The sequence below is a fragment of the Rhinolophus sinicus genome, linkage group LG06 (genome assembly GCF_036562045.2).
Source record: "Rhinolophus sinicus isolate RSC01 linkage group LG06, ASM3656204v1, whole genome shotgun sequence".
NCBI classification, from domain to species: Eukaryota; Metazoa; Chordata; class Mammalia; order Chiroptera; family Rhinolophidae; genus Rhinolophus; species Rhinolophus sinicus.
This window is the reverse complement of record NC_133756.1, coordinates 75,232,687-75,248,990: the sequence shown is the minus strand read 5'-3', so window position 1 is coordinate 75,248,990 and position 16,304 is coordinate 75,232,687. Positions and strand designations below refer to the sequence as shown.

Genomic DNA, 16,304 nt, shown 5'->3' with positions numbered 1-16,304 from the left:
GGGCTCATTTATAGAAAGTGCTTAGCAATGCCTGACAGAGCAAACCCTCAGAAAGGTTAAAAATTAGTATTATTCTGGCCAAAATATTTCTGATGATATTTAAAAGAGCCCGGGATATTTAGGACCATTTACATATTGGAATTGTTAGCAAATTATTATTTTTCTGAATATTTAACCCAAGGCCATTTAAATGTTTTACAATGGTGTTTTCTTGAAATTATTAAAAATTAAAATCCCTTTTAGCATACACCTTTTTTCCTAAGGGTATTGTTTTACTCCTCCACGCAGTGAGTTCTTTATGACAGCACACTCTAATTTCCTCTGTTTCAAGGTTTATCTTTTACTAGGGGAATTGATACTAGTTACACAGTGTAGCTTGATCTTTCTCTGACTTCCTTGTTATTTCCCATGTGGTTTGTTATCTTCTTCTTAATGCTTTCCCAGATGCTTTCAATGATCATGTTGGCTGCCAACAGCCCTTTTCTCTTGTCAGAATGAAATTCCAACGGAACAAAGTGCAGTTAATAATTCACCATCTTCACGCGTCTCCAACATGTCTGCTGTTCATTCTTAAAGCAGTTCATTCAAAACCCACATGTTAGGCGAGTCCATGATGAGATCTTTCCTAACTAGGAACTTGGTTAAAAGTCCTGGTGGTGTTTAAGAAACTGTACCCAGCGCTGCCCTGCAGGGGCACAGGGGCATGTTTGAGAGCAAACACTGCTGGAAAGGCGTCCCATTGCTGCTGTGCAGAGGACAGGTAAGCAAGGTGGAAGGAAACTTTCTCTTCCATTAACCTAGGTCACAAGCCATAATTTAAGACTCCAAAGCGTACATGCATATGGGTTTGTGTTCTCATAGAACAGATAATATGGTTAGATCCAGTGCCGAGATTTTTGGGGGGCTTATTTCATCAGTTCTAGGAATTTCTATGACTTCTACTGTCTAGGATGATCAAGACAGCTTTGCTCTCTGCAGTGGAACTGGATTGGGTCCTGCATGTTATCTCCTCGACCTTCAAGGATGGCCATCTGTCTCATTTCTCTACAGAGCTGAGAAACCTCTTCTTACCAGAAGCGTGTGTTCTCAACAGCCGACTCTGTCTCCTTCACAACATCTTTCTTCAAAGTGTCCCTTTTCCATATGCAAGTTGTCTGGCTTTTTCTTCGATGATGGGTAGCCTGGCATATGACAGCATTTCTTGAACTTGAGAGCTCATGAGCATCTCCTAGAGGGCTTCTTAAACCACAGACCTCCGGGCCCCACCCTGACTTTCTGAGGCAGCTGGCCTGAGGTGGGTCCGAGAATTTGTGTTTCTATCAAGTTCCCTGGTGGTGAGGATGTGTGCTCTAAGAGCCACTGACATTCGAAAACCAGCTTCTAATGACTTTCCCACACTTCTGAGTGTTTCGGTAAAGTTTTTGCTGCCCTGGTTTCCCCTGCTAAAAACAGGAATAATCCCACCAACCACCTGTTGCTACCTAATCTAAGAGTATTATAGTTAATACAGCCTCCCATGTAGAGGCTTGCAGCTGATCTCGGGGAAAGCATGTCCCTAACTTTTTAAGACATGCTCAAATCAGCATGTGTTACAGTGTGTCTGCTGCCTTGCTGAGCTGTTCCAAGAGGCAGGGCAGTGATGCCCGACACCCAGCAACCACTGTTTGAAGGGTGGAAGCTCTCATGTTGCACTGAGAGACCTCTTTGGGGACCTTATTGAATGGGCATCACAACTGTGTCCTAGCCGGGTCCACAGCAGATGTGCATATACTTGTTTTTACAAATAATCATGCGTACTCAGCTCCCTTGATTTACATTTTAAGAAATGGTGATGACATGCACCAACATTTTGGGAAAGTGGCACTAACATCTTCATCATCTCTTGGAATTCCTACTTCCCATTTGTTCCTCCAAGTCACTTTAGATAGGCACCATGAGGGCAGCCTTCTCCCTCCTGTGTCGTTCCTCAACAGTGAGCTGACCCAGAAAACCTGATGTCACCTATTCCATGTACTACCTTCCTAATTTTCCCCCCTGCAGTTTTCCTATTTGTTCTAACAACAGAGACCTGGCCCCCAAATGCAGGGACCCAGGCTGTGCTTTACACAAGGGCTCCGACACAAGGGACGCACTGTCAGCAAGCCATCTGTCCTGGAGCAGACTGCAGCCACCTGGAATGGATACCTTTTGTATAGTCTGTATAATTAGAAGGAAGTTTCCAACCAGCCCTTCTTCCATTCTGGCATCACCTGCCACTTCCCAGCACATCCAAGCAGTTTCTCTTAGATGCTCCCTTCCTCTTATATTTGGATCTTGAATCTGTTCCCTCCCTCCTTTGTTTTCTGTGACCCTGGAAAAATTCCGGAAAAAGGATTGGTCCGTACATTTATTCCGGAAAAAGGATTGGTCCGTATGACTTCCTTCTAGATTAGCACTGAAATTCTGCTGCCCTTTTTTAAGTGATAATAAATTCCCAAGCAAAATAACCAAATGAGCATTTCTATCTGGCCCTGGTATCCTGATGTTCAAAGGTTGCATGGGTCTCAGACACTGGCACACATGTTAGGGCCTCTGACGGCCCTAACATTCAGGTAAAAAATATTCACAAGTAACCTCTTTTCTTCTGTTGGTGCTCCATGACAATGTGCCTAGGGTTTCCCGCCTGTTCTCATGATTTTTTTTCACTTTCTCGTTCCTGAACCCCGAGAAAAGTTGGTCGGGAAATTGGGAAAATTGGCTCCTTGAAGCCAGTAATACTCACATGGGAAATAAACGTACTACTCACAGTGTATCTCTTAGACATTTTTCCTATTTATCACCAGGGTTTCTGGGTGGGAATTCCAACCCTTTCTCGGGAATTTTTTTCACTTTTCCACTCCCGAATCCCAGGAAAATTTGGTCGGGAAATCGGGAAAATGGACTCCTTGAATCCAGGTAGTTGGTAGTATTGACCGTCACTTTGTGGAAAAAATTCATCATGGAGAACAGAAAACAGTTTATATCTTGGGATTCAGGAACGGGAAAATGAAAAACATTCCTGAGAACGGGTGGGAATTCCTGCCTGAAAACCCTAAGTGTGTCGAAATTTGACCCTGCAAAGCATGCTGGAGTACCAACGTCCAAGAAGCACATCCTTCCGTTTTCTTGGGCCACTCAGCTTCTGAAGCCCATAGGAAAACAATAGCTGGTTGTACCTGGGCCCAGGAGTTAGGAGCGTCCTCAGGAAGCTCATGTAATGTCAATCTCCCATCTTGGTTCCACTTGCTGGGGCATCGCATCTTCCCCATAACCAGAATCCACCTGTACTCACTACACCTTCTTTCAAACCCAGTCCACTCGGGTGCCTCTTCTTCTGCCACCTCTTTCTGGCTGGCTTCTCCAGCCCCAGATTCATTTCACCCAAGAGCATTCTGTAACCTGGTAGCTGCTGTGGGGCTACATATTAATTATGCCTTTTTATTTCCTGTATTTTCTGATGTCTCTGGGAGGGAGGATTGCCTCTCCCAGGATCAACCAATTCCTAGAGATGGCAAACAACTAGCCTGCACATCTTTTAAATGCAAACCAACGGATTCAGAGCCCACACCCCCACCTCCTGCTCTGTGGGGCTCTCACACTCTGGCTACTATTTCCCTGCCGAAATCACCCCCCTCCACCAGGTACCAGACAACTAGGGACAGCCCTATGCTCTAGAGCCCATGGAAATTATTCGACCTGTCCAATCCTAAGCCTGCTCACCCTGCCTCACCCATTCCTTGCTGGAAGAAACCACAATAAAGGCTCTTGCCCACAGTTCCGCCCCTCCCTGCATCTCCTGAGTGACCCCAGTGCTTCCTTTGTGCCCCCCGCCCCCACCTGGTGCACTCCCTCCTCTTGGGAACTAAGCAACAGACTATGTTCTTAGTGGCCACAGCTCCTGCTCTGTTGGCCTCACCACAGATAATAATATACCCTACAATTTAAATCAGGCTGTGCTTTCAATCAAGGCACTGAGCTCTTCACAGTGGCTCCCCATTGTCTCAAGATCCAAAAGCTCGCTTTCTAAAGCTATCCCTCAGCTAGTGATCTCACTTATGTCACCCTTCCAGCTCTTCAAGTTCCATTCCTAATGGGCCCCCACGTGTCAGGGAGCTCCTGTCCCCCATCTCAGCAAACAGTCCAAACCCGAGTCATTGCTGTCACTTACCCTCATGTGCCACAGGAGATCCACTGGCAAGACTTACTGGGGCCACTTCTAGATACATATATCTCAGATCAGACTTCTTCAGGTGACCATCCCGCCCACCCCATAGCGCAGGCACCACAGCACCTCTCACAGACGAGCGTGGCAGCCAGTCGTCCTCTGCCCCAACTTTCCCCCGCTCCACAACCATTAGCCACACAGCAGACAGCGAGATCTTCTCAGAGCACGGACGGGACAATTTCCTGTCCTGCGTAAACCCCCAATGTGTCCTCACGGCTTTTAGAATAAAACCTATCGGGCTCCAGGCCCCATGTGGGGCTGACCCACCTGTGACTAAGCTAGTCTTTCGCCCCCACCTTGTCCCTCATGTTCCGGCCACACTGGCCCTCTTCCTCTTCCAGAAAAAGCCAAGTGAGAGCCAGTAAAGATCGTTCCCATTGGACTGGAACACTTTTCCGCCCGGAACTTTGCGTGAATTCTTCTTTCTGATCATTTACGTCTCAGCTGGAATGTCACTTTTTCAGAGAGGCCTTTCCTGCGCACCCTAGTTCCTTTCTACTCCATTGCTGTATTTCATTTTCTTCATAGTGCTGGTTACTTGAAAGCATGTTATTTGCTTGTCTATGGGTTTATGGTCAGTGGGTTCCCTCCCAGCCCCACACCCCTACTGTAAGGTATGTTTCAAGTGAGTGGAGATTTGCTCATATCTCTGTGCAGTATCTAGAATACGTAGTATCTAGAATAGCATTTGGTGTGGGGTAGTGGTTACTATTTAATAAATTAGTTGAACTAACTTCTCTTTCAGATTGCTCTATTTTCTAGAGTTCCTAAGATGCAGACTCTCAGTTTATAGTTTTTGGCCCTCGTAATGGATCCCCATGGGCTCTGTGAATTCTGCCTGTGAACTCATCCTTCGCAAGAACTTTTTTCCATGTGCGTCTTGAGTGTCTGACCCCAGGGCTTCTCCATAGGAGGTTTCATATTTGACCTTGAGAGCCTAAGGAACTCCCTGGCTCATACATTAATTTTTCAGCCTTAGAGAGTGGTTGGGATTTGGGACACACAGCCAAGTGTGGTGCAGACTTCAAGGCTCAAATGCCTTAAGGGTGAACTTTTTCCGCCCATAGTCCAAGGCAGTCAGCCAGCTTCGGAGTTGAGTCCCTGTGGTAGGCAAAGATTTTCTAGCTCTGTTATCACTGACAGGTCTAACTCCAAGCTTCATCTAAGAGGCTCAATTCTAGTGCATAAGGGGCCTAAGTGCATAAGAGATCTCAGCTCCAGCCTCTAGTGCAGGTGTTAAAATCTAAGCTCCTCAGGCCTCCTTCTGGTTTAGATGTCCTGCGGGCTGCCTCTGTGTCCACTCTTGCTTGAATGCTCTCCTTGGTCTGGGCCCTGGAAATTCCCCTTTCTTGCACTGAAGCTCAGCATTGTGTATATGTTTGGCTGATGTAGTATCTTATCTGGCATCTCTATGTGTGTTTGGAGGGTCCCTGTCAGTCTAGCCCACCAGTGGGACCAGAAGATCTCTTCAGCCACTCTCTACCCCTTTGTGGTTACTGCTTCTAACCCGAGACCCTGTGTCTAGGTGACCTTGTGCCAAACAGTTTGGTTTATGGTCCTTGTTAATGTACCACTCTTACAGTTACTCCAAAGTACCAAGTGCACTGCTGGGCCCCCTGGGTACACACAATAAATACCTGCTCATTAAAGGAAAGTGAGTGGCTTTCAATACTTTGTCATCAACAGCTGGTCCTGCTGGCTGGTGCTGCAGCTCCCTCCCTCCCTCCAGCAGCCCAGTTCATCCTGTCAAACAACAGAGGCTTCAGGAGCGCAGAGCTTCCTACTGCAGCAGATGGGAGGAGGATGGTAATTAAGAAGGTGATAAAGAAAATGGGAGTTACCACAGTGGCCTTTAAAAGCCAATAATTCTTATGGAGCCTTTCAAGGATGGTAGGCAAAGGTGCAATAACGCATCTCTCACTACTGACTTCCTTTACCTGCCCCCATTACACCCAGGCTTCCACACAGGTTAAGAGGTGATATAATAATAGTAATAACAGTAGCTAATATTAGTGGGCACTCACTGTAGGCCAGACCTTAAATAAGGATACAAATAAAAATAAGGATGACAATGACCATAGAAGTTACACATACGAGTATCGCAGGTCTACCCTAGACTGAGGTGCTAGCGCTGCAACTACGTGGTATCAGTGCCTCAGGATACCTGTCCATCTGTCGGTCCACACACATATTTTACTTATCAAAGTACCCTGGATGCCATTTTCACCATAAAGTTGTTTTTATAATTGTGTGTTTCAAATAATTTTTTTCCCTTAGGTTTTCCAATGTATTTAAATAAATGAACATCTTACCTTGTCTGTCATTAAACCCTAATTTCTTTTTTAACTCTAAATAAAAAAATAAGACAACCCCAGCCCTTTGCCACATGGGACAGGCTCCCAGACCTGTTCCAGGAAACCCTTCTCTGCCGTTTCTCCCTGTCAGGTGTCCTCCTACCTGGGACAGGTGGGAGCAGAGCCTGGGCTGACACTCATAGCCTGGAGGTGATGAGACACCGTCTGCCCTTATAGGATTGTGAATCTCCAAGAGGCTGTGCCCTCCCCCTAGGCCTCCAGCCCCTCCAGGGGTCGGCAGACAGCACAGCACTGGTGCCCTTGGGGGCTGTGCAGGTCAGAAAGTGAGAGGAGGTGGGTGGGAGGATGCCAGAAGGCACAGAGGATCTTGTAGGGCAATGGGGCTCCTCTCCCAGGGCAAGCGTCCTAGTGGGACAAGGGATGGAAGCTGAGGGAAGGCAGGAGGCAGCATGGCATGCGGTAAGAGTGGGCCTGGGTTTAAGGGCCAGCTGGGCGACCTCAGTTTTATCATCTATACAATGGGGTGATGAAATACGAAGACTGAATGATCTACTCTTTGTCTAGTGCTTGCATTTTGCATCTGGCATAGAGTAAACACGATACAAATATTTGTTAAATAAATACATGCCCCGAAATCCAAAACAAGCACAGCCCAGCTCCGGATGTGGCCAGGGAAGGAACAGGAAAGGCTTCCTTGGATGATAAGTGGAAGAGCTGCCCACTCTGTCCTGCTCTGGGGAAGCGATTTCATTCCTTGCCTGTTAAGACCTTGCTGGAGGGAACGGGATGTCCTGAAACATGCAGGGCTCTGTGGGAGGGGCTGTGATGTCCCAGCTCAGGCTGGGAAGGCTGGCAGAGCTGCTGGGAGAACAGCGCAGTTTGGGCAGCTGCTGTGATGAGGGGCCTCCCGAGCGAGTGGCCTTGTTTTCATCCGTTATTGCTGGCTCCCCGCTGCTGCTGAGGTTCTTATGATACAGTCAGCAAAAGTCAGGCCCTTGAGGAAAAAGCACTTGTACTCTGCTCACCGTTCATCCTGATTTCTCTGCTGGGGGATCAACTACCTGTGTGGTGGTGGCACCCAGCATGATGAAGTTAGAAGGTGGGTGCTTTTTTCCCTCCCTGGCACCTTAGAAAAGGAGGCCCCGTTAATGCCCTCTCTGCTCCAATGAACCCAGCTGAGACACAACTGACTGACTTCTTGCCAGACATTTGGTTTTCGTTAGTGACTGAACAACAGAAACACAGTACAGTATGTATAATCTACATGGCAGTATCTTGTACGTGTATAGATTCTACTTCCTTGGGGGAAGTAAGGGTGTTGGCATGGAGAGGGAATGTGAGGGAAGGGAAATTTAAGAGTTATTTATAAAAAGGTAGCACACTCATTTTTTCCCCTAAACATCTCTCCTGCTAAGAAATGACTAATTCCAGGTATGAGACAGAAAATATAAAACATAGGCTGGTACATTTGGGGGGCTTGGAAGTAAGGAAATTATCAAAGAAATACTGGATTCATGTCAAAATGACACAGGATACAACTTAAAGGGGACACTCACTGCCCAAATATTAAATAATTTGAATATAATTAATATCTACGATGGATGGAAATACACAAAATATAAGAACTCATGGGTTCATAATCACTACTAAAAAAAGCACTTCATTGACTGCCTATGAAACTTACTATGATACTAACTTATTATTCATTGTTCTAAAAAGTGATAAATAAAAGGAAAGAAGTAATTGTCCATACAGCCGTTCCTATACAAACTATATTTCAGGGTAACTAAAAACTTGGTAAGAAAAAGTTCTTCGATCATCACTAATAAATGCAGAAAGAACAACAGAATTAGAAAGTCAGCATTTCACAAATTCTTATGATTATCAATGGCTGCTAAAATCATTAAGAAACAATTGATGGAGGGGATTATGCCAGATGGATCGGGCTGAACCTACATATCAAACTAAAAGTGGGAAAGAGTTATATATAATAATACCACCTAGGAAGCAGCCTGCATTAAGTGTGGTGGTTTTCAACCTTGGCTACACATGAACCCCTGGGTTGTTTTAAAACATCTGGTTTCCCAGGTCATACCCCCAGACTAGCATGAGTAGGTGTTTTTCTCCCCCATCAAGTCAACAAGCCAAAAATGAAAAGTCACACATGGCCCTAACAGTCCTATTGAACTTGTCTAGAGCAGGGGTGGACAAACTTTTTTCTGTAAATATTAAGTACTTACAGAAAATAGAGCCCAAAGAGATAAAAATTTTCGGCTTTGTAGGCCACATAGCCTCTGTTGCAGCTGTTCTGCCAGTGTAGTGGGCCCCCGGGCTACAGTCTGCCCGTCCCTCGTCTACAGGAGATAAGGGGGCTTTTCTAAGTCACTCCTGGAGTATCTCCCTATTGCCCCCTCCCAACACAAGGATTCTTCCTTTGCAAATCCATTCATGAAAATCACATCAAAATAACCCAGCAAGCAGGTGTTAAGCCAGACTGATGGAGGGCAGATGACCGGAGCTGGTGAAGGGCACCTGGCGTCTCATTCTACTCTTCTGTACACTTCGTGTATGTTTGCACATTTCCCAAGATACTATGCTTAAAAAATGAAACAAAAAAAAAAAAAAAAAAGGGAGCATTCCCTCACAAAACACAAGCTGAAACTAGCAGGAAGTCTGGGGGAGAGCGGGGCCTAAGTCCTGTGCTTCATCTGTCTCCTGCCTGGTGGTGGCAGGACGCAGCCTTCAGAAAGCGCTGGCAGATGCATCAGGTGGTAGAGCCTTTGGGGAGGATACTCACGACCAATAGAGCAGCATGAGCAGGAAGGGGCAGATGATGAGGGCCTGCAGGACCTGCCAATCCCGGCACAGGGCGGCCAGCCCGGGCATGAGGAACTGCCCCGCCATGGCCACGAAGCTCGCCACCATCGTGATCATGAACCGTTTTCCAGGGGGGCACAGCTCTATTCCTGGAACACAGAAGGGACAAGAGAGAAATGAGCGTCCTGCCCCATGGCCTGGGGGCGCCGTGGGAGCACCAGGGCCAGTGTACCTCTCAACCAGCCAAGAACCGTAAAATCGCTGTTATTTGCTGCTGCCACCACAGCCCTATATGATTGTCAACATGAGATCCTCACGTTTACAGTTAGATGAGCTGCAGCCGCACTGGGAAGGGGGTGATCATTGCTCAAGGTCGCAGAACAAGTCGGTGGCAAAAGGATGCTGTTCCTCGGAGTTGTCTACCCAGAAACTAGGACATGCGGCTCTGTATGGGGACAGAGTGTTTACAGCACATGTCCTACGTCCTCTGCTATCTGGGTGCCGCTGAGCTCCCTGCAGAGTGGATCCCCTCTGGGTCCCCTCTGATGCCCATCTGATGCCATTTCTTCCTTCTACATGCTGTACGAGGGACAGGGCACCAGGAACATCCATCTGCTCACTCCCACCCACCTGCACCGTCACTGCTAGTCCTGACTCCAGGGCTCCTTAGGACTGAGTTCCAGGCAACCCACTCAATGGTGACACCAAGACAGACTGAGTCGCATTGCAGCTTATCTATCTGAACAAGACAAACCCAAACAATAAAGCCGACTCGGATCATGTTGTAATGATCTCACCGGAAGCTTCTCCTCCATACTGGAATTCTCCTGCCCACTGTGACATGGGTATGCTGTGCATTCCTTTCTCTGTGACGATTAGGGAGATAGCTCCTCCAGCAGGGATGGGTCTGATTCATTTTCATGGCTCCAAAACAAAACCAGTGTCTGTTTTCTACTAAATGTCTCCTGAATGGAAGGACACCATTCAGAAGGTTTCCCTCCTGTTTGCAAGAATCTATGCTTTTAATTTGACCTTGAGATAAAAAGATGGTCACAAAACCTTAAATTGTAGCACCCAAGTGACTACCAGTACAGATGTACTACATGAATTCCTATAATGAAGGTCCTCAATACTAGAAAGACAGCTGGGTTTTACATATTTTTTCTCCTATAGAGCATGTAAATTTATTTGTTTATTGTCTAGAGACCAGAGCTGAAGTAGGAGGTTGAAAAGCAGTAAGAAGGGGAGCAGATTAGAGGGGAGAACAGACAAACTACACTTGGCCACAAGGATAGAATCAGCCCTAACAGGGGGAGGACATCACGCCAGCAAATACATACACCAGCTCGTCTGTAGGAAAAAATCATAAAGTCATCAGAATTTCCATTTCTGCTCTGCCACAAACAAACAGATCATCCTAGCTATCGGTGAGTGAGAGACAAACCTGGCCTCACTGAATATGGCGTATAAAGAATGTTTGCCATTTAATAAAGAAAACAGGATTGAACAGCCGTCTCCTGGCCATTGATGGTGATGTTGTCCTTCTCAATGCACAGGCCAGGTTCACTTAAAAGATGACTTCCCAGCAGGGCTCCAGGAGTCACCCCAGGTCTGGCACTGAGGCTCTTAGAAATAATAGAGAGGCTGGGGTCTCTTTAGAAAAGACTACCAGTTGTAGGTTAAGCATGCAGTAGATTTGCTGCTATGGAAACCAGAAAGCGGCATTAGGCTGGGTAAGTTCAGTGTCTCCAGCTCGGCATCAGCTAGTACCAGATGAGAAAATTTAGCACTTGGCCCGCAGGTAACCTTTAAACAAAGTCAGAGAGGAAATGTCAAAGTAGCATCATGCTTCATGATGCCACAACAGGTGCTGCCCATAGCTTGCAATTTTTCTTGTCACGGCCTTTCTCTTTAATTTTGTGATACAGTAAGTATGAAAATATCTGCAACTACAATTATTTCACCACAGACACCCTTGGGGACGTCTAATCCCACACACGAATCTACATTATGTACAATCACACCAGGATCAGGAGACGCCTTTCCGAGGGAAGAGACGTCCGGGTTTGTGGATGGAAAATCATTCCTGTGGGCAAACTCTCCCTTGGCTGCAAATGAGATGCTGTGACTGGTACATATTAGCATTACTGTTGATATGGCAATGATTCCATTGTTGTAGTTTATCCTCTGTGGGCTGCTCTTGTTCCTCGCTTATAAGTGGTCTGAGAGGTCCTCTAACTCCTCACCACTTGGACCTGAAGCATCCGCCTCACCTGGGAGCTCGTTAGCGATGCAGAGCTCAGGCCCCACTCCGACCTACAGAATCAGAACCTGCATTTTAACAAGATCCCCAGATAACTCGCTGAGAAGCACTGGCTAACTATATTTCCCCCAAACCAAAAGCATCACCCAAAGCAGGAGCAATGTTTTTGCCTCCCAGACACACATCTATGAGAGATGAATAAATAAAATCATTTTGTGACCTCTCCACTCCTTCTGCTTTGGTAGGAATCCAGCAGAGATTTTACTTATTTCATCAGGTAGGAAAATGTAGAGTACTCCAGCAGCTTTATGGTGTTTCAACATTCCTGCTGGGGCAATGGAAAAACACAGCGACCTGATGAAAGGACACAGGTATGACACTTGCTGATAATGACCTTTTGCCTTGACTCAACAGAAATTCTTTTCAAACTGCCTGAAATCAACTACATTCTGAAGGTGGCTATAAAGATGTTTTTTTTTAAAAAAGGCAATTATCACAGAACCGCAGGCACTTCAAGCTTGCCATTAATCATATGTTCCTTTTGGATGATGAGAAATCAGTTTTTCTGAGGTGGAAGAGAGGAAGAAATAAGCCAGAACACACAAATAAGTCCTCACATGCGGCAGGAGGGGATGGGGACTGCAGGTGGAGCCTCTCTGCCCAGGAAGGGCCTGCTCCCAGCTCTGCAAACAGGAGCAGGGGGTGAAAGAAGTGTGTGAAAGCTGAAGAGTCGGGGGCTTCACACACTTCGGAGATGCTTGGAGCCACCTGACCAGGGCCACTGCGCTTGATCCTGGAAGGCGGCAAAGCCGGCCACCAGCAGGGAATGCTGTCCCCAGCCACCCGCTCAGGACCTGGGTTGTGTGGAAAAGGTTATCCACAGGTAGCCGGACACTCTGAACTGCCAGCTGGTCAGCAGCCCCTGTGGAAGGTCCAGGGTGTACACCGTGTCACAACATTTGTTAGAGCCACTTTCTTTGCCAATAGGGTCAACCTCAAGTTATCTTAGTAGATTTTTACTTATGGGCAGCACCCCCCACTGTTATGTAAAACAATTAAAGGTCACAAAAAAATATCATCTTAGGTGATGTACCATAGATTCAAACATAAAAATATCTCAAGTGTCTAGCACACAGTGCTAGCCGGACAGTCTGGATTTAAATCCTTTTCCCAGCACTTACAAGCTTATGATCTTGCTTCAGTCATCTAGGAGTTCTGTGCCACAGTTTAGTCTATCTGTAAAATGGGCTGTTGTGAGCATTAAACAGGCTTAGAGTGCCTGAATACACTAAATGCTATATGTTAGCTTTTGTAGGTATTAATATTATGCATCGTTACCATATACAATAACATAATTATTGCCAAGTCACTCTGATCTCACTTGACCTCTTTATTATTCACCTGATCTGGTGAATTTCAGGGTAGGACTGAGGACTGTTCTAAAAAGACTGAAAAAGGGAAATAGCCTACAATGACAGTCTACACTCTTTTTTCTCATTATATTTTATTTCATGGAGATTCTCTTAGATCTAGAAAAAATTCATCAATTAAAAAAACAGAACTAAGTGAATCCAAGAAAACCACAACAAAAATTCCCATTGTTAAAATTACCTTTCCCCTAACACCTTAATGGAGAAGGCTTAAAAGTTATTCTTACAAGCGTGATACACTTTGTTGATAAGCAGAGAAATTACTGAAGGCTATGAGAATTAAATAGCACACAATTAAGACTTAACTGAGGCATTTGGCCTGAAAAACAAAACAGGGACCATGACCACAACAGTCTGAGCAGCTAGGGTGCAGGAGTAGCCCCAAAGCCCCTCTGCAGTTTCTGTTTGAAACGTGGTGCTGGGAGTGGAGATCTTTTAGAGGATTATAACTTTGGGAAGATTTGCTTTTCAGAAGGTTTCAGATTCTTACTAATTTCTTGGAGGAAAAGAAAGTAGTGCTGCCCAGACCAGTCACTTCAGGTGATAGAGGAAGAAGACCTGACGGAAGTGAGGCATTGAAGCCTAGGGGTCATTAGTCGGCCCAATAATCACTCCTCGAAAGGAGGGAGTGGGGTCAGTTTGCAGTGTCAACATTGCTAGGCTACAGTCCCCAGGCATTCGATCAACAGTAATCTAGGTATTTTATAGCTATAATTGAAGTCCATAGTTAATTTTAACTAAGGTAGATTATCTCAGATAATCTAGGTGGGCCTGACCTAATCAGTTGCAAGACCTTAAAAAGAGTCTGAGACTTCCTTGAGGAAGATGTAAACATTCTACCTGTAGACGGCAATTGTACCCCATTCCCGACTGCCAGGCTGCCCTTCCTGCCAGCTTGACCAACGGATTTCAGATCTGCCTAACTTGACCCCACAATCGTGTAAGCCAATTCCTTGCAGAAAATCTCTTTCTACGTATCTCCTCCTGGTTCTGTTTCTCTGGTTGAGCCTTGATACAGAGGTCAGGCATCTTGCACCCATACCAGGTCACACAGGACCCCCATGAAATCTTGTCTCATAAGCTGTTTGTCCTGCTGGCCACTGTGCCTTCCCACAGTGCTGCCAGTAGGGTCTGATACCTCCCAACCCTGCTTCTTTTTCCAGTCTGGCCTGGACCCAGTCCCCCAGCCTCACAGGACACTGCCAAGCTCAAGGGGGCATCTAAGTGAAAAGCCGTGAAGGTGGCAGGCACCCTTCTACTCTCTCTGCTAAGTATGTAGATGGCCCTTAGACGGGTTGCCCAGATTAGACGATGCAATGGCACTGAGAATAGGCGAGGACATGCAGCATAGGCGTCCTTCAGCAGAGGGGAGCAGGGCAGAAAGAAGAAAGCTGAAGAGTCAGGGGCAACACATGAGATTTACCTTCAGAAAGGATTTCTGTAACTTCTACAATAAGAAGAAAATGCCATGATGCCTTTTGTCTTTGTTTTGGGAGGGCAACGGTTAGGGAGAGGGTGCTCTGTCCCACCGATACCTCCCCATCAGGAATTTGAGGGCCAATCTGAAAAGGACCTTGGAGAGAAACATCTTTCCAAGGCCCCATCCAGCTTGGAAATTCCATGATCCTATAAAAGAACCTCATAACAAAAGATGAAACACTGCCATTTGTGACAACATGGATGGGTTTTGAGATTATTTTGCTAAGTGAAATAAGTCAGACAGAAAAAGTTGAGAATCATATGACTTCACTCATGTGTGGGATATAAAACTAAAGGCAACAAAGGAACAAGACAAACAAATAAACAAACAAAAACTCATAGACACAGACAACAGTTTAGTGGTTACCTGAGGGTAAGGGGGGGAGGGGGGTGGTAGAAGAGGGTAAAGGGGATCAAATATATGGTGATGGAAGGAGAACTGACTGTGGGTGGTGAGCACACAATGTGATATACAGATGATGTATTATAGAATTGTACATTTGAAACCTATGTAGTTTGTTGACCATTGTCACCCCAATAAATTTTAATTAAAAAAAAGAGCCTCTAAGAGGCCTTAAATATGCATATGGGATAAATTTCAAACACTCTCCCAATTAAAATGATGGCATCAAAGCAATACTAGCGGAACTTAACCACGAGGTCTGAATGAAGGGTTGTAAGGGTGTGTAGCCCCAAGGGTGGGTCCAAGTTGCTCTATCATCTGAATTCAGCTCCACTGTCACCTCTGAAGCAGGAGCTCTAGAGTGTGGCATCTACAAACTCTGTGGGTTGGTGACAGGGCACCTCGGGGGGAACCTGTGTATTTGGAAGGTGCTACAAGAGGAACCCAGAAGTCAGGTGACTATTAGAAAGAAAAACAAAGTCCTTCTGGGAAACACTTCAGAGCATGTCCACCAAGAACCTCAACATGCAAAATATCCTCCTTTGGTGGAGACCAACGCCTCTGTTTTCTCATTTATTCCCTCTTTGTCACCCATGCTCAGTCAGATGGATTTTGAAAGCCTACAGTTTTGCTGGTATTCAATGATAAATAATGATTTTAGAAACTCCTTGCTCACACAACTTTATTTATTTACAAAAGGACCCCTTGTTCATATAAAGCTGAGCCTATCATGGATGTGTGCCCTCTCAGCACCAGCAGGCACAGCTGATTTGCATGTCAGGACCCCTTGGCTGAGGGTGGCAGAGTTGGACCAGCGCGTGTTACATAGTGAGACGCTCACACTGAAGCTTCCAGGCAAGGGACAGCTCTGTGCTGGTGTGAGCTGGCAGAACTCATCCATGCTTCACGTCTGAGGCACTCCTGCCAGATGTGCCAGTCAGAGAATAAGGCTGTAACATTCTCTTACCACCCCTCTCCCCCTCCCCCCCAAATACTAACTGTGCACTGGATTTGGGAATTAATTAAAAACATTTTTGGAAAAGACATTTCCCATCCCTTCTATAATAGGTAAGTGAATAAAACACAATTCTTATTCTTTCTTAAATATGTATATTTGAAAACTGTGTATGCGTGCTGAAGTCTGTTTTCTTGGCATCACTAAGCGTTCCTAGCTTCTCTAAAACGAGCCTGCAGGATTTTTCTGGATCAGAGTTGGCTAGTACCAAAGCAATATGCAGTTGACTGACAATATTTACACCAGAGAACAAAGAATGTGCCCTGCAGGGGACAGGCGGAGGCCCCAACTGCGGGAGAAAGTCCTTCCCTGGCTCTTTCACGCCAAGGAAGTCACTCA

General features: G+C 45.9%; 2 protein-coding genes across 5 annotated transcripts in view; one reads left to right on the top strand and one right to left on the bottom strand.

Moving 5' to 3' along the window:
- Positions 1–16,304, bottom strand: part of SLC22A23 (solute carrier family 22 member 23) — a 182,148-nt gene that overhangs the window by 43,482 nt on the left and 122,362 nt on the right. For all 4 annotated transcript variants that reach the window (XR_012497347.1, XM_074335282.1, XM_019752356.2 and 1 more), the window contains exon 4: positions 9,356–9,524. Coding sequence is in view for 3 of the 4 variants with exons in the window: in XM_074335282.1 (XP_074191383.1) it covers positions 9,356–9,524 (169 nt within the window). In the remaining variant the exon portion in view is untranslated. The remainder of the gene's footprint in view (positions 1–9,355; positions 9,525–16,304) is intronic.
- The window catches only part of PSMG4 (proteasome assembly chaperone 4), an 82,107-nt gene that overhangs the window by 52,590 nt on the left and 13,213 nt on the right, over positions 1–16,304 (top strand). The window lies entirely within an intron of this gene.